Source organism: Piliocolobus tephrosceles, chromosome 3 (assembly GCF_002776525.5).
Source record: "Piliocolobus tephrosceles isolate RC106 chromosome 3, ASM277652v3, whole genome shotgun sequence".
Taxonomy (NCBI): Eukaryota; Metazoa; Chordata; class Mammalia; order Primates; family Cercopithecidae; genus Piliocolobus; species Piliocolobus tephrosceles.
This window is the reverse complement of record NC_045436.1, coordinates 82,459,949-82,479,614: the sequence shown is the minus strand read 5'-3', so window position 1 is coordinate 82,479,614 and position 19,666 is coordinate 82,459,949. Positions and strand designations below refer to the sequence as shown.

The following is a 19,666-nucleotide window of genomic DNA, read 5'->3' as shown; positions in this document are numbered from 1 at the left end:
CACAACGTGCAGGTTTGTTACATATGTATACATGTGCCATGTTGGTGTGCTGCCCCCATTAACTCGTCATTTACATTAGGTATATCTCCTAATGCTATCCCTCCTCCCTCCCCCAACTCCACGACAGGCCCCAGTGTGTGATGTTCCCCTTCCTGTGTCCAAGTGTTCTCATTGTTCAGTTCCCAACTATGAGTGAGAACATGTGGTGGTTTGTTTTCTGATCTTGCAATACTTTGCTGAGAATGATGGTTTCCAGCTTCATCCATGTCCCTACAAAGGACATGAACTCATTCTTTTTTATGGCTGCATAGTATTCCATGGTGTATATGTGCCACATTTTCTTAATCCAATCTGTCACTGATGGACATTTGGGTTGATTCCAAGTCTTTGCTATTGTGAATAGTGTGGCAATAAACATACATGTGCATGTGTCTTTATAGCAGCATGATTTACAATCTTTTGGATATATACCCAGTAATAGGATGGCTGGATCAAATGGTACTTCTAGTTCTAGATCCTTGAGGAATCGCCATACTGTTTTCCATAATGGTTGAACTAGTTTACAATCCCACCAACAGTGTAAAAGTGTTCCTATTTCTCCTCATCCTCTCCAGCACCTGTTGTTTCCTGACTTTTTAATGATTGCCATTCTAACTGGTGTGAGATGGTATCTCATTGCAGTTTTGATTTGCATTTCTCCAATGACCAGTGATGACGAGCATTTTTTCATGTGTCTGTTGGCTGCATAAATATCTTCTTTTGAGAAGTGTCTGTTCATATCCTCTGCCCACTTTTTGATGGGGTTGTTTTTTTCTTGTAAATTTGCTTGAGTTCTTTGTAGGTTCTGGATATTAGCCCTTTGTCAGATGAGTAGATTGCAAAAATGTTCTCCCATTCTGTAGGTTGCCTGTTCACTCTGATGGTAGTTTCTTTTGCTGTGCAGAAGCTCTTTAGTTTAATTAGATTCCATTTGTCTATTTTGGCTTTTGTTGTCATTGCTTTTGGTGTTTTAGACATGAAGTCCTTGCCCGTGCCTGTGTCCAGAATGGTATTGCTTAGGTTTTCTTCTAGGGTTTTTATGGTTTTAGGTCTAACATTTAAGTCTTTAATCCATCTTGAATTAATTTTCATATAAGGTGTAAGGAAGGGATTCAGTTTCAGCTTTCTACATACAGCTAGCCGGTTTTCCCAGCACTATTTATTAAATAGGGAATCCTTTCCCTGTTTCTTGTTTTTGTCAGGTTTGTCAAAGATCAGATGGTTGTAGATGTGTGGTATTATTTCTGAGGGCTCTGTTCTGTTCCATTGGTCTATATCTCTGTTTTGGTACCAGTACCATGCTGTTTTGGTTACTGTAGCCTTGTAGTATAGTTTGAAGTCAGGTAGCATGATGCTTCCAGCTTTGTTCTTTTTGCTTAGGATTGTCTTGGCAATGCGGGCTCTTTTTCGGTTCCATATGAACTTTAAAGTAGGTTTTTCCAATTCTGTGAAGAAAGTCATTGGTAGCTTAGTGGGGATGGCATTGAGTCTATAAATTACCTTGGGCAGTATAGACATTTTCACAACATTGATTCTTCCTGTCCATGAGCATGGAATGTTCTTCCATTTGTTTGTGTCCTCTTTTATTTTGTTGAGCAGTGGTTTGTAGTTCTCCTTGAGGAGGTCCTTCACATCCCTTGTAAGTTGGATTCCTAGGTATTTTATTCTCTTTGAAACAATTTTGAATGGGAGTTCACTCATGATTTGGCTCTCTGTCTGTTATTTGCGTATAAGAATGCTTGTGATTTTTGCACGTTGATTTTGTATCCTGAGACTTTGCTGAAGTTGCTTATCAGCTTAAGGAGATTTTGGGCTGAGACAATGGGGTTTTCAAAATATACAATCATGTCATCTGCAAACAAGGACAATATGACTTCCTCTTTTCCTAATTGAATACCCTTTATTTCTTTCTCCTGCCTGATTGCCCTGGCCAGAACTTCCAACACTATGTTGAATAGGAGAGGTGAGAGAGGGCATCCCTGTCTTGTGCTAGCCTTCAAAGGGAATGCTTCCAGTTTTTGGCCATTCAGTATGATGTTGGCTGTGGGTTTGTCATAAATAGCTCTTATTATTTTGAGATACGTTCCATCAATACTGAATTCATTGAGAGTTTTTAGCATGAAGGGCTGTTGAATTTTGTCAAAGGCCTTTTCTGCATCGATTGAGATAATCATGTGTTTTTTGTCTTTGTTTCTGTTTATATGCTGGATTACATTTATTGATTTGCGTATGTTGAACCAGCCTTGCATCTCAGGGATGAAGCCCATTTGATCATGGTGGATAAGCGTTTTGATGTGCTGCTGGATTCGGTTTGCCAGTATTTTATTGAGGATTTTTGCATCAATGTTCATCAGGGATATTGGTCTAAAATTCTCTTTTGTGTGTCTCTGCCAGGCTTTGGTATCAGGATGATGTGGCCTCATAAAACGAGTTAGGGAGGATTCCCTCTTTTTCTATTGATTGGAATAGTTTCAGAAGGAATGGTACCAGCTCCTCCTTGTATCTCTGGTAGAATTCGGCTGTGAGTCCATCTGGTCCTGGACTTTTTTTGGTTGGTAGGCTTTTAATTATTGCCTCAATTTCAGAGCCTGTTATTGATCTATTCAGGGATTCGACTTCTTTCTGGTTTAGTCTTGGGAGAGTGTATGTGTCCAGTAATTTATCGATTTCTTCTAGGTTTTCTAGTTTATTTGCATAGAAGTGTTTATAGTATTCTCTGATGGTAGTTTGTATTTCTGTGGGGTCAGTGGTGATATCCCCTTTATCATTTTTTATTGTGTCTATTTGATTCTTCTCTCTTTTCTTCTTTATTAGTCTTGCTAGTGGTCTATGAATTTTGTTGATCTTTTCGAAAAACCAACTCCTGGATTCACTGATTTTTTGGAGGGATTTTTATGTCTCTATCTCCTTCAGTTCTGCTCTGATCCTGGTTATTTCTTGCCTTCTGCTAGCTTTTGAATGTGTTTGCTCTTGCTTCTCTAGTTCTTTTAATTGTGATGTTAGGGTGTCAATTTTTGATCTTTCCTGCTTTCTCTTGTGGGCATTTAGTGCTATAAATTTCCCTCTATACCCTGCTTTAAATGGGTCCCAGAGATTCTGGTATGTTGTATCTTTGTTCCCATTGGTTTTAAAGAACATCTTTATTTCTGCCTTCATTTCATTATGTACCCAGTAGTCATTCAGGAGCAGGTTGTTCAGTTTCCATGTAGTTGAGTGATTCTGAGTGAGTTTCTTAATCCTGAGTTCTAGTTTGATTGCACTGTGGTCTGAGAGACAGTTTGTTATAATTTCTGTTCTTGTACATTTGCTGAGGAGTGCTTTACTTCCAACTATGTGGTCAAGTTTGGAATAAGTGTGATGTGGTGCTGAGAAGAATGTATATTCTGTTGGTTTGGGGTGAAGAGTTCTGCAGATGTCTATTAGGTCTGCTTGGTGCAGTGCTGAGTTCAATTCCTGGATATCCTTGTTAACTTTCTGTCTCGTTGATCTGTCTAATGTTGACAGTGGAGTGTTAAAGTCTCCCATTATTATTGTGTGGGAGTCTAAGTCTCTTTGTAAGTCTCTAAGGACTTGCTTTTTGAATCTGGGTGCTCCTGTATTGGGTGCATATATATTTAGGATAGTTAGCTCTTCTTGTTGAATGGATCCCTTTACCATTATGTAATGGCCTTCTTTGTCTCATTTGATCTTTGTTGGTTAAAAGTCTGTTTTATCAGAGACTAGGATTGCAACCTGTGCTCTTTTTTGTTTTCCATTTGCTTGGTAGATCTTCCTCCATCCCTTTATTTTGAGCCTATGTGTGTCTCTGCACATAAGATGAGTCCCCTGGATACAGCTCTCTGATGGGTCTTGACTCTATCCAGTTTACCAGTCTGTGTCTTTTAGTTGGAGCATTTAGCCCATTTACATTTAAGGTTAGTATTGTTATGTGTGAATTTGATCCTGTCATTATGATGTTAGCTGGTTATTTTGCTTGTTAGTTGATGCAGTTTCTTCCTAGCATCAATGGTCTTTACATTTTGGCATGTTTTTATAGTGGCTGGTACCAGTTGTTCCTTTCCATGTTTAGTGCTTCCTTCAGGAGCTCTTGTAGGGCAGGCCTAGTGGTGACAATATCTCTCAGCATTTGCTTGTCTATAAAGGATTTTAATTCTCCTTCACTTATGAAGCTTAGTTTGGCCGGATATGAAATTCTGGGTTGAAAATTCTTTAAGAATGTTGAATATCAGCCCCCACTCTCTTCTGGCTTGTAGAGTTTCTGCCGATAGATCGGCCGTTAGTCTGATGGGCTTCCCTTTGTGGGTAACCCGAGCTTTCTGTCTGGCTGCCCTTAACATTTTTTCCTTCATTTCAACTTTGGTGAATCTGACAATTATGTGTCTTGGAGTTGCTCTTCTGGAGGAGTATCTTTGTGGCGTTCTCTGTATTTCCTGAATTTGAATGTTGGCCTGCCTTGCTAGGTTGGGCCTAGGCAAAAAAAAGTTCTCCTGGATAATACCCTGCAGAGTGTTTTCCAACTGGATTCCATTCTCCTCGTCACTTTCAGGTACACCAATCAGACGTAGATTTGGTCTTTTCACATAGTCCCGTATTTCTTGGAGACTTTGTTCATTTCTTTTTACTCTTTTTTTCTCTAAACTTCTCATCTCGCTTCATTTCATTCATTTGGTCTTCAATCACTGATACCCTTTCTTCCAGTCGATCAAATCAGTTACTGAAGCTTGTGCATTTGTCATGTAGTTCTTGTGCCACGGTTTTCAGCTCCATCAGGTCATTTAGGGACTTCTCTATATTGGTTATTCTAGTTAGCCATTCGTCTAATCTTTTTTCAAGGTTTTTAGTTTCTTTGCGATGGGTTCAAACTTCCTCCTTTAGCTCGGAGAAGTTTGATGGTCTGAAGCCTTCTTCTCTCAGGACTTGTCAAAGTCATTCTCTGTCCAGTTTTGTTCCATTCCTGGCAAGGAGCTGCGTTCCTTTGGAGGAGGAGAGGCACTCTGATTTTTTTTCAGCTTTTCTGCTCTGTTTTTTCCCTATCTTTGTGGTTTTATCTACTTTTGGTCTTTCATGATGGTGACGTACAGATGGGGATTTGGTGTGGATGTCCTTTCTGTCTGTTAGTTTTCCTTCTAACAGTCAGGACCCTCAGCTGCAGGTCTGTTGGAGTTTGCTTGAGGTCCACTCCAGACCCTGTTTGCCTGGGTATTAGCAGCAGAGGCTGCAGAAGAGTGTATACTGCTGAACAGCAAATGTTGCTGCCTGATTGTTCCTCTGGAAGCTTCGTCTCAGAGGGGTACCCGGCTTTGTGAGGTGTCAGTCTGCCCCTACTGGGGGATGCCTCCCAATTAGGCTCCTCGGGGGTCAGGGACCCACTTGAGGAGGCAGTCTGTCTGTTCTCAGATCTCAAAACTCCTTGCTGGGAGAACCACTGTTCTCTTCAAAGGTGTCAGACAGGGACATTTAAATCTGCAGAGATTTCTCCTGCCTTTTGTTTGGCTATGCCCTGTCCCCAGAGGTGGAGTCTTCAGAGGCAGGCAGGCCTCGTTGAGCTGCGGTGGGCTCCACCAGTTTGAGCTTCCTGGCCGCTTTGTTTACCTACTCAAGCCTCAGCAATGGTGAGTGCCCCTCCCCCAGCCTTGCTGCCACCTTGCAGTTCGATCTCAGACTACTGTGTTAGCAATGAGGGAGGCCCCGTGGGTGTGGGACCCTCTGAGCCAGGCGCGGGGTATAATCTCCTGGTGTGCCATTCGCTAAGCCCCTTGGAAAAGTGCAGTATTAGGGTGGGAGTGGCCTGATTTTCCAGGCGCTGTCTGTTATGGTTTCCCTTGGCTAGGAAAGGGAATTTCCTTACCCCTTGCGCTTCCCGCTTCCCGGGTGAGGGGATGCCTCGCCCTCCTTCAGCTCTCGCTCGGTGGGCTGCACCCACTGTCCTACACCCACTGTCCAACACGCCCCAGTGAGATGAACCCAGTACCTCAGTTGGAAATGCAGAAAACACCCGTCTTCTGTGTTGCTCATGCTGGGAGCTGTAGCCTGGAGCTGTTCCTATTCGGCCATCTTGGAACCACTTTTACCTAAACTTACATCTCTGTGATGCTGAAAATAAACTTTATGAAATGAAAATAAACACATTTAAACTTATTTATTATCTAAATTAAATAACATTTTAGCATATTTACAAATGTAGAAATGTGCACTGTAGTATATTGTTTGATGTTTAGAATGTAAATGTGGTCAGTAACTAAAACCTGATTTTTTCCAAAAGTTGTAGTAATTTCCTTTTATTTTAAAATGTGTATATTATTTTAGATTTCATAAGAAAATGAAATTCTTCTCCAGACACAGCCACGGGATAATTGGCTCTATCTTTTCCTTTTCAAATGCTCCTCTCCCCTCCCAGCTGGGGCTGGGTTGGCTGTGGTCCTTCAGCCCGGCTGGTCCAATTGGTAAGCCTGCCGTGGTGCCTGTGCTGAGCCCTCAGTGCTCTGGGTCTGCCCATCCTGTTATTTGGCTTGAGCAGTGTTGTGGGGATGGAGGGAAGGTACATGCTCTCAAGCTGCCTGTAAGTTTCTAGATTTTCCTGAGGGTAATGTGAATAGGAATTGGAAAAAGTATAAAGGAAATTTACTAGAGAAAGAAATACTGGGCCGGAAGAATTGTATAAAAGGAGATACAGGTGCTAGGCACTAATACTCAAGTCTTGATTTTGTTTTATAGTGTGGAGGGTTTGTATAAAATTAGTGCATACTTTCCAAGGCTTACAACTGTATTTTTTATAGGAATAAATATAAAACATAAATTTAATTTTAAAAAGAGTATAATAAAATAAATAGGTAAAATTTAATAGGTAAAGATATCACCCATAGGTTTTCTGTTTATGTGGTTATTTAATGTGTATATAATTTTATCTTACTTTCTTTAATTTACATTATAACCAAACCATCATGATTTTAGAGTATGTTTTTCTAACAGAGATTAGAAATGTGTTTATCTGGTTTTTTTCCAAGTTATGATTTGTTTATAAAATGTCTTCTACAGGTTACGGCTCCTTTTACAGTCTGTTGTGGATGCTAACATGAATACTCTTCGGGTTTGGGGAGGAGGAATTTATGAGCAGGATGAATTCTATGAACTCTGTGATGAACTAGGAATAATGGTGAGAAGTTGATAGCATTTTATGTATTGATAAGTTACTCTATCCTCAGTTTGATTGCCAATGTTCTGAATGATGCAGTTGCCCCTGTCTCAGAGCCAGATATTCCATTTGGGGTTATAGGAATAAATGGCATCTTGTAAGCCCAGAGCCACAGGTGATTACAACTACCATAATTATTTATTTTTAAATGATAGATATCCTGTAAATTATTTATATCCCAGTACACATATACCTACTTTTAAAATAATTTTGTTTGTGATATTTAAGTATGCATAGAAAATAAAAGAAAATATTTAAAACACTTAAAGGAGATCTGACAAAACCTAAAGAGAAGAAAAATAATGAAATTAAGTAAAGGTGTGTTTCATATTGTTTTTCTAAATTTTTTTCTAATTTTTTATTTTTAATTTGTTTTGAGACAGATTCTCACTCTATTGCCCAGGCTAGAGTGCAGTGGTGCAATCTTAGCTCACTGCGCCTTTCCCCACCTCGGGTTCAAGCGATTCTCCTGCGTCAGCCTCCAGAGCAGCTGGGATTACAGGCGTGTGCTGAATTTTGTATTTTTAGTAAATCAGCATCCAGCTAATTTTTGTAGTTTTAGTAGAGATGGGGTTTCACCGTGTAGGCCAGGCTGGCCTTGAACTGCTGACCTCAGGTGATCCACCTGCCTCGGCCTCTCAAAGTGCTGAGATTATAGGCACGAGCCACTGTACCTGGCCCTAATATTGTTATTAAGTACTTTTAACATGTTTTGCAATTGTGAGGATAAAGAAAATATATTCTGTTAGTTCTATTATTGTTGTTCTAAAATATAAAGAATGCCACGGAAGACAAGGAATTATACTAATGTTGATAATGCTGATGGTCATTGTGACAATGATATTATTCTATAATATTCACTGAGTGCCAGGACAGGCATTGTTCTAAGTGCTCTACGTATTTTATCTTCATGCCCATTCAGTGAGGTAGTTAGTATTCTCTATCCTCATTTACAGATAAAGAAACTGACACATGAAGAGGTTAAATATTTTACCCAAATTCTAACAGCCTGTTTATGGTGGAATCCAATTCCGACTCAGACAGGCTGCTTTGGGGCTATGACCTTTTTTTTTTTTGAGATGGAGTCTGGCTCTGTTGCCTAGGCTGGAATGCAGTGGTGCGATCTTGGTTCACTGCAGCCTTCACCTCCCAGGTTCAAGTAATTCTCCTGTCCCAGCCTCCCAAGTAGCTGGGATTATAGATATATGCCACCATGCCCGGCTAATTTTTGTATTTCTAGTAGAGACAGGGTTTCACCATTTTGGCCATTTTGGCTGGTCTCGAACTCCTGACCTCAGGTGATCCGCCCCCCTCAGCCTCCCAAAGTGCTGGGATTATAGGTGTGAGCCACTGCTCCCAGCAGGAGCTGTGTTCTTAACCATTGCATCACACGGCCTCCTTAGGAAGGGACTGACGTAGTTTCATTACTAAAGTGTGCATGTAGTAATCCTTTGGTCTATGAAAAGCTAATTCCTTTATAAATGAAGTATGATTCTTACCAGTCTGGTGCATCTCTTAATACCAAATGCCTGGTGAAAATTGGAATGAATTAGATGTGAGGAGGGGTTGGAGGGAAGCCTCATTCTATGTCCCCTTCACACATTTTTTCTTTTTCAAATTCTTCTGTCTTCCTTTTCTTTTATACCTGCCTAGGGTTTTCTCTTCTCAGGTTTCTGTACACTTTTGTGCAGTTCTGGGAAGTCTTAATGTCTTTGATACCTTTCCTGGGTGCCTTTATGCATAATGGTGCCCCAATGATCACACTCATCAGGCTAACTTAATTTTTCATTTGTGTGAAAGGTAATGCCCAGAGCTCAGAATGAAGACTTTCTTCTGTGTAATAAAACTTATGGAAGTGTTGCATTCCCTTTTATTTGATTTGCTAGGTATGGCAGGATTTTATGTTTGCCTGTGCCCTTTATCCAACTGATCAGGGCTTCCTGGATTCAGTGAGAGCAGAAGTTGCCTACCAGGTATGTTATTACCCTTCCAAGAAGAAATAAAACACATAATATGTTTTAGTATTGCCTTTTGTTAAATCTTGCTTCATTTTGGTTTTTGTTCTCTACTACATTCCATGAAATATTACACAGCCAGGTAATTGACATCCTAGGTGATTCTACCCAGTGTCGTGGCTTTACCATCATCTATTGGCTGATGACTCCCAGATTTATCCCCAGTCCTGATTTCTCTGCTGAATTCCTCTTTCTCATATCCAACTGCCTACCTGGTGCCTCTGTTTGGAGGTTTAACAGGCATCTGAAGTGTAACATGTACAAACTAAACTCATATTGCTGCCCGACAATCTTACTTCTTCTGAAGTTTTCTCTATCTCAGCAAACAGCAACACCACTATTTGAATTGCTCAGGAGAAAAGTTTAAATCAATCGTTGATTCCTTGGTTTATTTTGGATTCTACATATTGACATTTATACTTATATTCACGGATACATAAATGCAAGGAAATGATTATATGCTTTCTCTGTCTACTGAAAAGACCTAGAAGTAATGCCCAATGTTGTAATGTTGAGTATTCTTATACTGAAGTAATCTTTCCTGTTAAGAGAAAAGCTTCTTAGAGAAATGGCTGACTCCAGGTCTGGCACAGGAAATATATTAGATAATCCTGGATATTTTCTTTTTACAAATGGCAGTGGTGTTGATGTAATATTATCAACTGATAGTTTTAGCCACAGATCTGAGGTTTATGAGCTGTGTGCTGAATATACTTATTTTTGCAACAAGGTCTGTTTAGGGGATGATCATGCTTTGAAACACAGATTGCATTATATTTCCTCTCCCCTAAATATTAAGTGCATGGCATGGGTTTCTATGTGGAATCAGAATGGGATGCTTGTCAATACAAGAAAATTCTGAATCATGATGTACTCCCAAAATACAGTTTAGGAACCAACTTGTGAGTATATCATATGCTAGTAAAATACTACTGAAACATTGGACTGATTCATTAGCATCCATTAGAAATGATCACTGCACCAGGAGATCACCCCTACCTTGTAAAGAGTTTACAAGACTGTGGAGACATATTGAGTTTTTATAGTGCTCTGCAACATGTTAAAGAAAGAAACAAATCAATTTTCTCAGTAACCTCAGGTGAAGCTACCATGTGGATAATTATTGACTCTGATTTCAATTTCACATGTCCAACTGTCTGCCAGATCTTTTGCAATGTTGATATACAAAGAACAAATCTTTTGGTATTTCTTCTTGAATGGTGAGTCTGCAACCTTAGGGAGGTCACTTTACCTCTTGCACTTCAATTTCTGTATCTATAACTCCAGTATGATGTCACTCCTCGTGAAACTGTTTCAAAGATTAAATAGGATAATACATGTAAGGCATGCAGTACAAAAGAAATAACAAATAATACCAGCTGTCCCACTAACTTAGCATGTCTTCAAAGTACATCTACTATCTTTTACCCAATGCACTCTTTCAAGATTTTTCTTTTTAGCAGGAAATATGAAAGTCATTGATACTTTCTTCTTCCTCACCTCCCACATCCATCTGGTTTTAAAATTGAGACAATTTTTTGATACCAATGTTACTTGTATTTGTATTTACTTTCTCATCCCCATACTTACTACTCTAGTTCAAATCTTATTTTTCCCTGTCCTCAAACATTACATTTGTTTTCTGATTGGACTCCCTAGCATTGGTCTCTTTCAATATGTGCATACTCAACAGAGCTGCCAAAGTCATCTTCCAGTGACACATTTGAAGTCATACCACATTCCTGCTCAGAACCCTGATCCTAGAATATCTCAACATACAGATAACAAGGAAGCTATCGAAGTTATGTCAAAAGGATTTTTGAGAGACTCTGAGCAACCAAAAGGTGGACAATTTGAGATTCAATAAGGATGAGGACGTCAATGAATTGAATCCATCAAGTGTGTTAAAATCTAGAGTTCATAACATAGTGTCTACAGATGTATATTTTGTGAAAAACCATACAGAAATGCAAGGAAGCAATTTCTATAACACTATAAAACTGGAGATAGTGGTTACTTTTGGAAGGAGGAAGGGGCTGTGATTAGGAAGAGGCACATGGATGGCTTCCGGCATGGCTGCACTGGGTGGTAGCTACAAGGGTGATTGCCTTATAGTAATTCACCATATCATAATTTGTTTTCTGTAACTGTGTTTCATTTTAAAATAAAAGGTTTGAAAAGTATAATCAAACGCCTTCCCTTGCCAACCGCTCCCCTGAGGTGGCTACTTGCCCTCTGGGTAAGGTGTAAGATCCTCTTGTGCGGGACCCCGTCCAGCTGGTGTCTGCACCTGTTCAGGAACCATCTCCATCTTGCTGTCTGTGTCCTGGAACATCTTCCCCGTTCACTGCCCTTGTGGGCCACCTCCTTTGTTCTCCTTTGGCCCCTCTTACCTTAAGCGTGGGAAAAACCTTTTGCCTTTTGAGACACACATCACACTTTGAATTACTTGTTCAAGGATTTGTCACCTCTGCAAGACTGTCATCTCCCTGAGTCCTAGGGCTCATTCCCCTCTGCGTCCCCACTCTGTGGATTATTTACGAAGTGGATAGATGAGTGGATGAATGAATAACTTTAAACATATTAATTATAGTTACACAGGTTGCAAACATTTCAATTTTATTTTTAGTTTTCTTTCATATAAGTAATTAAAATAAAACATCTATGTATCTTCAGTTCTTTGATGCATTATTAAAGATAAGGAGAGCCATTTCATGCAGAGTGTGTTAAAATTTTAAAGTAAAGCTTACCATAAAACTCTAAGTCAGCTTAAAGGTTGTGTGTAACACGGTGTCACTGAAGCTTTTTGCCACTTAAGGATTTATATTTGTATTTTCATCAGTGGCATAAATATGTCAGTGACATAATATATCAGGTAGCAGCTGTCCTTTTCTTGGGCATGTACAAAGACAAAAAAAGAAATAGTGTTTATATGGCTGGCTGAGAAAAACACAAGACTTACTTTTTTTAAAAAAAATGAAGCATATCTCTTTAATATACCTTCAGTGCATCTCTATTTCATCTATATGAGTTTCTGAGCTTCCTGAACGGAGAACACATTGAGAGCATCAGTGGGGGGCCATCGGTGTAATCACGCATGACAGTGAAAGTGAACCTATAAATATCAATGAGGTAACAGTGCCAAAGCATGTTCTAAAAGAATTTTTCTTGACTATTGATTCACTCTGCCATTCTTAGAGTAATTTAATTGCTCTCTACTGGAGCACATGTCCTAGTGTGTTAGAAGAAGGGGCATGTCTGAGTCTGTCCAGTGCAAACATAACACAAGTGGATCCTTTTGCCTTTATGTTGGGCCAGCCCAGATGAGCTCAGTATATGCAGGCCTCATGTGGCACAGTTTTCAGGTGGATTCTCCAATTTTCCCTTTTATATTTAAATATGTTCAGTAACTTAATGTTAGTTGATTTCTCAGGACATGACATTGATAGTTATTTCAGGAGACATCACCCTGATTACCCTAATCTATTTTCCTTTAGAGCATTCCATATTTGTCTTTAACTGCCAGCATGCCTCTAGTACTCACTTGCTTTGTAAAACTGTCTCTAGTTCTTCTTCTGGTTTTCTGATCTTGGTGGAGCCTGCACAGGAACCTCTGTCCCTCTTTCAGTGGTAGTGATTGCTTTGCCTCATTTGTTTATTCACACAGAACTCCAATTTGCTCTTAAGAACCAATCCCCCAAATATAATGTCTCCTGCCTTTTGTATTTCCTGAAAGTTTTCTTTGTGGCAATCCACATAATGATGAGTTTATTCATTCCCTTTTTCTTTCTCTTTCTAAAAAAGGGGTTATATTATCTTCAGTTTTTATATAGCAGAGAAGAGAAACCCTATGTATCAGTGTTTATAAAATCTAGTTAAAAAGAATCTCAGAGATTTCTTAAAATGTATTCCTACAGCTAACATGACTAGCCATTTTCAAATTAGGTTTTTGGCACATAAGAATTTATGTGCAAAAATGCAAGGGCTCTAATTTTATGAGTAGTTATAGCTCTGAGTATTTTATGTTAACTCTTTGAAAATCATTTTATATTTTCTTAATTTTCAGATCAAGAGACTGAAATCTCATCCTTCTATCATCATATGGAGTGGCAATAATGAAAATGAGGAGGCGCTGATGATGAATTGGTACCATATCAGTTACACTGACCGGCCAGTCTACATCAAGGACTATGTGACACTCTATGTGAAAAACATCAGAGAGCTCGTATTGGCAGTAAGTAATGATTTTTTAATGCAGCGGAATTTAAGAATGTATCTTTAAAATGGATACGTTTGAATACTGGTATAGTATGTTTTATGCCCCTTTTTAGGGCTGTCTTCAACAGTATCGTTTGATTACAGAGTATCCCATTGTAGTGCAGCAGCAGATGAAAGGATTTATGGGCTGTGGACTTCTTGGAGGATGAACTTATCTGTGCCGCTCTCCACACATACACCAATGCAGTGCTTACAATGCTAGGTTGTCACATGCTCCTTGGAGTCCATCCGTGGATCCCAGAAAGCCCTTAGAATCTCTAGATTAGATGATTATTGATATGCCACTTCTACAATTCTGTAATCATATGTGTTAAAGTAGAATTTGGTATATATCACATGTGAATATCCTGGTATGTGATTTAAGGGACAAAGAGAGATGCGAGAGCTGGTCTCCAACCCCACTGTATGGCCCTTGCTCTATAGTGATTCTCTTTGCACCACTTTTTGTCTAATTGGCATATTATACAGACATATGTTAATATAAATTGGCCTTTTTGTGAGAAAAAGCATTTTTTTTTTCAGTAATGCCTTCAAAAGTTTTAACTTTTGAAAAACTTGGTTTAACATGTGATTTAATAATCTGGTTGTCTTTACACTGTTGTGTCTGTAAATAGATGTTTTAAATATCTGGGTATATCCGGAAGTAATTTGAAAAGGCATCTATTTTTTAAAATAGTATGTGATATTAGCACCTAAACATGCCCAGTTGAAGGTGCTATTCCATTTATGAGAAGAAACTTCACAGAAAATTCATAAAAAACGTGGGTTCAAATATATAACTTACCTGACATACTAAGTCGTGTGTCATGAATTATTTTTTCTATTCACAAAATGTGATGGTACAAGTTTTAAAGAATATTTACAGAACACTCATTTTATAATCTTTTTATTCACGATATTGGTATTGTGTTTTTCATATCTGATGGATTTATAGTTTCTGAGGATTTTCATTTTATAGCATAGTGGTTAAGTACTCATGCTTTGAAATCCTGGCGGGGTCACTTCCTGTCTGTGTGATCTTGGGCAAGTTACTTCATCTTCCTTTTCCCATCTATAAAGTTAGGTTAAAAATAGGAGCTAACTTTTAAGAGTTGTTATGCGGACTAAGTGAGAGAATGGATGGAAGGTACATGACTCAGTCTGACACATAGTAACCTTTTTTTTTTTTTTTTTTTAAGTTAAAATATTTCTTTGGGGGAGGGGACACCACATTTCTGCTTAACAAAAAAAATATTTTTACAATCCAGAGCTCTTTTATTTTTTAAACACCTGTTATGCCATGCATTCATAGGGAACAGGTTCTAGAAGCTCGGGCTGTGTTCCATTGGTTCTCACAGTGCACTTCTCTGGGTGGAGCCAGCTGTGCTTCCATTGAACTCAGGCTCCTTTCTGTTTGGCTTCCTTCTTTTTCTTTTCCTTTCTTTCCTTCTCGAGTTTTGGGGAGCTATCTTGGCTCCTAGAGTGCTTAATATGCTCAACACATTAATTCTCTTGGCAACAATCTTGCACTTAACTTGTTGGTTTACAACAGTGCCAACAGCCTGCTGGCTAGCACAGTAGACTCCTCTGGTTTTCCCATGTTAACGTTTGTAGAGTATTCCTTTTTGAACCAGATGCATTCCCCTGATGTCTGCATCACCCTTCTTGTAGATTCACATGTATATGGCCAAAGGAACAACTCCATATTTTCTAAAAGACCTAGAGAATATCAGGTGCCTCTCCTCTTTCGCTTTGTGTGTCATCGTTGTGGTGAATTACTGGAAGATGGTGGTTCACAGTAACTTTTTTTTTTTTGAGATGGAGTCTCATCTGTTGCCAGGCTGGAGTGCAGTGGCGTGGTCTCAGCTCATTACAACCTCTGCCTTCCGGGTTCAAGCAAGTCTCCTGCCTCAGCCTCCCGAGCACCTGGTATTACGGGCATGTGCCACCACGCCCGGCTAATTTTTGTATTTTTAGTAGAAATGGGGTTTCACCATGTTGACCAGGATGATCTTGATCTCCTGACCTCCTGATCCACCCACCTCGTGAGCTGAGATTACAGGCCATGAGCCACCACAGCTGGCCCACAGTAACCTTTTAATTAAGACTAGCCATCATCATCATCATCCTTGTTGGTTTTGTTCAACAAGGTAGGTCTTCAGACACTTATACATTTTGATCATTAATTTTAACACTACTTTCTTAAGCTTTAAAAAATTAGCTTCTTTGGGCCATTTCTTTTTCACCTGTGAAATGGAGATATGCCTTTCTCTTTAGGGACTTATTTATCTTAAAATGAGCTGTGAGCAGTAACTGATGTTTGCAAAATTTTTTGAAGATGAGCACTGTGAAATGCTACATAATCACTACTGCTTTTAATTTCCATCAAAGTATTAGTATTAGTATTAGTATTAATTTCCATCAAAGTATCATAAAAAGGTAAAGCAGCATAAATTGATTCATCTATAAATTGGCTGTAATGATTGGTTTCCTACTGCACATGCTTTTTTTAATGGCCATTCTGTTGGATCACCTTGTGGTATTTCCTGGTCCAAGTAAGTGTTTAAGGTCATGACTTAGAGAGATGTCATCTGTGAGATCTGCAACAAATAACCACACCTTAAGAATAAATGATTTATAAATGGAAGGAAATTATAATGCATTATCAAAGCCAGATATTTTTAGGTAGAGACTTGTTTGTAATTTTACTGCATGGCTCAGCTTACCAAATTTCTCAAGAATCTCAAGGAATGAAGGGAAATCTGTCAAGCTTGATCAATCAAGGCCAATTGACTGGCCTTCCTCAATGTTTTCAAAGCCATTGTAGCAAAAATATTTTTAAACATTTAATATCACCTATAATTTCATCATACTTTTTAATATTTTTAAATTCACCCAACATCTACTAAGTACCTATTACCAAGTGCAAAGCCTCATCCCCGATACTATGGGGACACTCGTATCCTTGTGGAGCTTACAGTCTGCTGTGAAAGGGAAGCAGGGAAAAAATTATCAGACCTTAGGCAGTGAAAAAAGTGCTATAAAGAATGTAGCTTCATAATACTGGGAACTGTGTGGCAGAACCATTAATTTTAACTGAAAGAGTCTAAAAAGGCTTTCAAGTAAAAGTTTACATTCAAGCCAAACCTTACAGGTTGAGAATTTTGAGGCAAAGTGTTGTCTAGTAGTACTTTAGGTCATGAAAACAATGTAAATAAAGGTAAAAAGATGTGAAAGTAGGTGGTATGTATAATGAGTGGCAAGCAGTGCCTGGTAGAGCAAGGGACTCCTGGATTCCTGTGGGAGAGTGGAAGGTAGTAAAGACTGGAAGCAGACCATAGAGGGACTTTAAGTCATATTATGGAGTTGAGCTTATTCAGTAGACAGTGGGAAGTTAGTGGACATTTTGCAGGAGAGGAGGAACTTTATCTGGTCCATGTTATGGAAGATAACTTTACTAGCAAATATTAGGGAGGTGAGAGGTTCTAGACAAGGAAACCAGTTATAATAACTAAAACTCCAAGTTACTGAGATGTCAGGGATCAATATGTGAATTGTAATTATTATATTAATTAATATTACTATATATTAATATATTAAATTAAAGTTGGATGTGGTGGCTTACACCTGTAATCTCAGTGACTTGGGAGCTGAGGCAGGGGGAACATTTGAGGCCAGGAGTTTGAGACTAGCCTGGGTGATGTAGCCAGACCCTGTCTCCAAAAAAATTTAAAAAATTCTCTGGGCATAATGGCATGTGTGCCTGTAGTCCTAGTTACTTGAGAGGCTGAGGCAGGAGGTTTATTTTGAGCCCAGGAGGTCAAGGCTGCAGTGAGCTATGATCGTGCCACTGCACTCCAGCCTGGGCAGCAGAGCAACATTCTGTCCTTTAACAATTTTTTTTAAAAATTCGTTATATAAGTGCTTTGTATAATTTATTTACTTAATTTGTAGAAGTTCCCTGGAGTGTAGGTGATATATTTATTTTAGAGTCATTAAGTCCTCAAGGTCATGGAGGTCATAGGTAGTGGAGTCCAGTGGTGTGGGATTGGAAATGAGGTGATGGAAAAAAAATCTGAATGCAGAGTTGCTGCTACTCAGAATGACTGAATGTGGGAGGTAGGAGAGGGAGAAATTGAAGATGACTGCACTCTGGGTACCATCAGCAAGAAAGGGAGCATAGTCAGATAAGTTTGGAATTAGTAAACAAGGAATTCTGCTTTTAAAAGGTTGGATTTGCGATGTTAGCAAAACAACACAGGGAGAAATGTGGAGCTGGTTATCAGGAATGTAAGTGTGGCAGTGAACATGAGGTCAAGTGTGCAGGTGTGGGCTGGGAGTAATCAGAACATCCTTGTGAGGGGACACCATGGGACAGGGTATAGAACAAGGAGAAGCCTGAGAGAGAGGGAGTGTCCATCTGGGGATGGAGAGGGTAGCTGGAGAAGAAAGAATCAGGAAGGTTGGGGGAAACTGGAATGTGGAAGAATTGTGAACAAACAGCCAGGCGTGGAGAGAGCTTCAGAAATAATAGGTGTTAAATAGGGTCATTTATTGCACACCAGAGAGGGAATGAGTGGGGACAGAAAGAACTGCTATATTTAGTAAGTGGAAGTTCATGGGTAATTTTTGAAAAACATTTCAGTGGAGTGGCATGATCAGGAATTGAATGTCAGGGGTTTATGAATGAGAGGATGGTAAAGAAATCTGATGTACTGCAAGGGATTAAAGGGACTTTTAATTAGGATAAGGGGAGTCCTAAGGAATCTAAGGGAAAAGGGCAGTAGAGGGAGATTAAGAAAAAAAAAGAGTGGAAGATAGTTTGTTGGCTGTAGTACCAAAGCAAAATAGAAAGATGACCAGAATACAGAGAGTCTGGCAAAGGAAAGGGTTAAGGATTTTTTTTTTTTTTAATGATGGAAGAGAAACAAGAAATGAAATATGGATCGATATACCAAGAAAAAGTGAAACATAATGGTGAAAATTTGAGAAAATTATTTTCTGAAAGTCTGTCTCTCAGGGAAGCCTTACTGGCCTTCTGCAATATGTTTTACATTCCCAACGAGCCTTGCACTTTTCCTTCAAAACATTCCTCATACTTATAATTACTTGTTCAGTACCTGGTTTCAGCACTAGATTGCCATCCACTCTTCCAAGAGGGTCACCATGGCTGTCTGCTGAACCTCCAGCACATAGAACGAACTGCATGCCTGGCTCATAGGAAATACTCAAAAGAGATTTGATGTATAAGTACTTGACAGAGTCATAGATTTTCTGTCTCTCTCTCTCTCTCTCTCTCCCCCCCCCTCCCTTCCTCCCTCCCTCCCTCCGCAGTGCGGAGAAAATGCCAGAGACACAATAGATTTGACGAATACTTGCTAAGTGAATGAATCTTCTCAGTGAAAAAGGAAGTAGTCTCATCTACTGAGATGAGAATAACTATATTTTGAGTTCTCACAGTGTGCTAGGCACTCTGTTAAGCACTTACATGCTAGATGTTGTAACAGGTAAGCCACAGTATTTCAGTGGTTTACATAATAAAAGTTTATTTCTTACTCACTGACACTATGAAAGGGCTGCTCCTGATTGACAGGCAGCTCCTCTTTCGGAGATGTAGACACTTTATTCCAGCTGCACCATCTCTTACACCCTCACCTGCAAATGGGGGAAGAGGATGAGAATGAGGCACATGGCCCCATATGGGCTAGGAAGACACTTCCTTGGGATGGCTTTATATTATAGAAACAAGAACATGAATTGGTTGACACCTAGCCATCACTTTCACATATGAGTTATTTACTATTTATAATACCTGTAAAGGAAGTACTGTTATTATCCTCATTTTGCAGATAAACCTACCGAGGCTTAGACCTGTCCAAAAATAATAAGGTTCAGATTTGAGATTTAAAGTCAGGTTCGGGTCCATCTGACTCAGTAGCTTCTGTTCATACCTGCTAGACCTTTGGTTCTCAAGTGGTGGTGATTTTGCCCCCGTGGAACATTTGGCAGTGCCTGTAGACATTTTTCAAGGTTGGGGGAGAGCTACTGACATCTATTGGGTAGAGGCCAGGGATGCTACTCAATATCCCACTATGCATAAGACATCCCCACCCCCAGCCAACCCCTACAAAAACGTCTCCAGCTCAAAATGTCAATAGGGCCA

At 39.4% G+C, this 19,666-nt stretch overlaps 1 protein-coding gene across 4 annotated transcripts in view; it reads left to right on the top strand.

Moving 5' to 3' along the window:
• Positions 1-19,666, top strand: part of MANBA (mannosidase beta) — a 138,822-nt gene that overhangs the window by 91,412 nt on the left and 27,744 nt on the right. For all 4 annotated transcript variants that reach the window (XM_023220104.2, XM_023220107.2, XM_023220106.3 and 1 more), the window contains 3 exons: positions 7,075-7,192; positions 9,118-9,204; positions 13,313-13,480. In XM_023220104.2, coding sequence (XP_023075872.1) covers positions 7,075-7,192; positions 9,118-9,204; positions 13,313-13,480 — 373 coding nt within the window. The remainder of the gene's footprint in view (positions 1-7,074; positions 7,193-9,117; positions 9,205-13,312; positions 13,481-19,666) is intronic.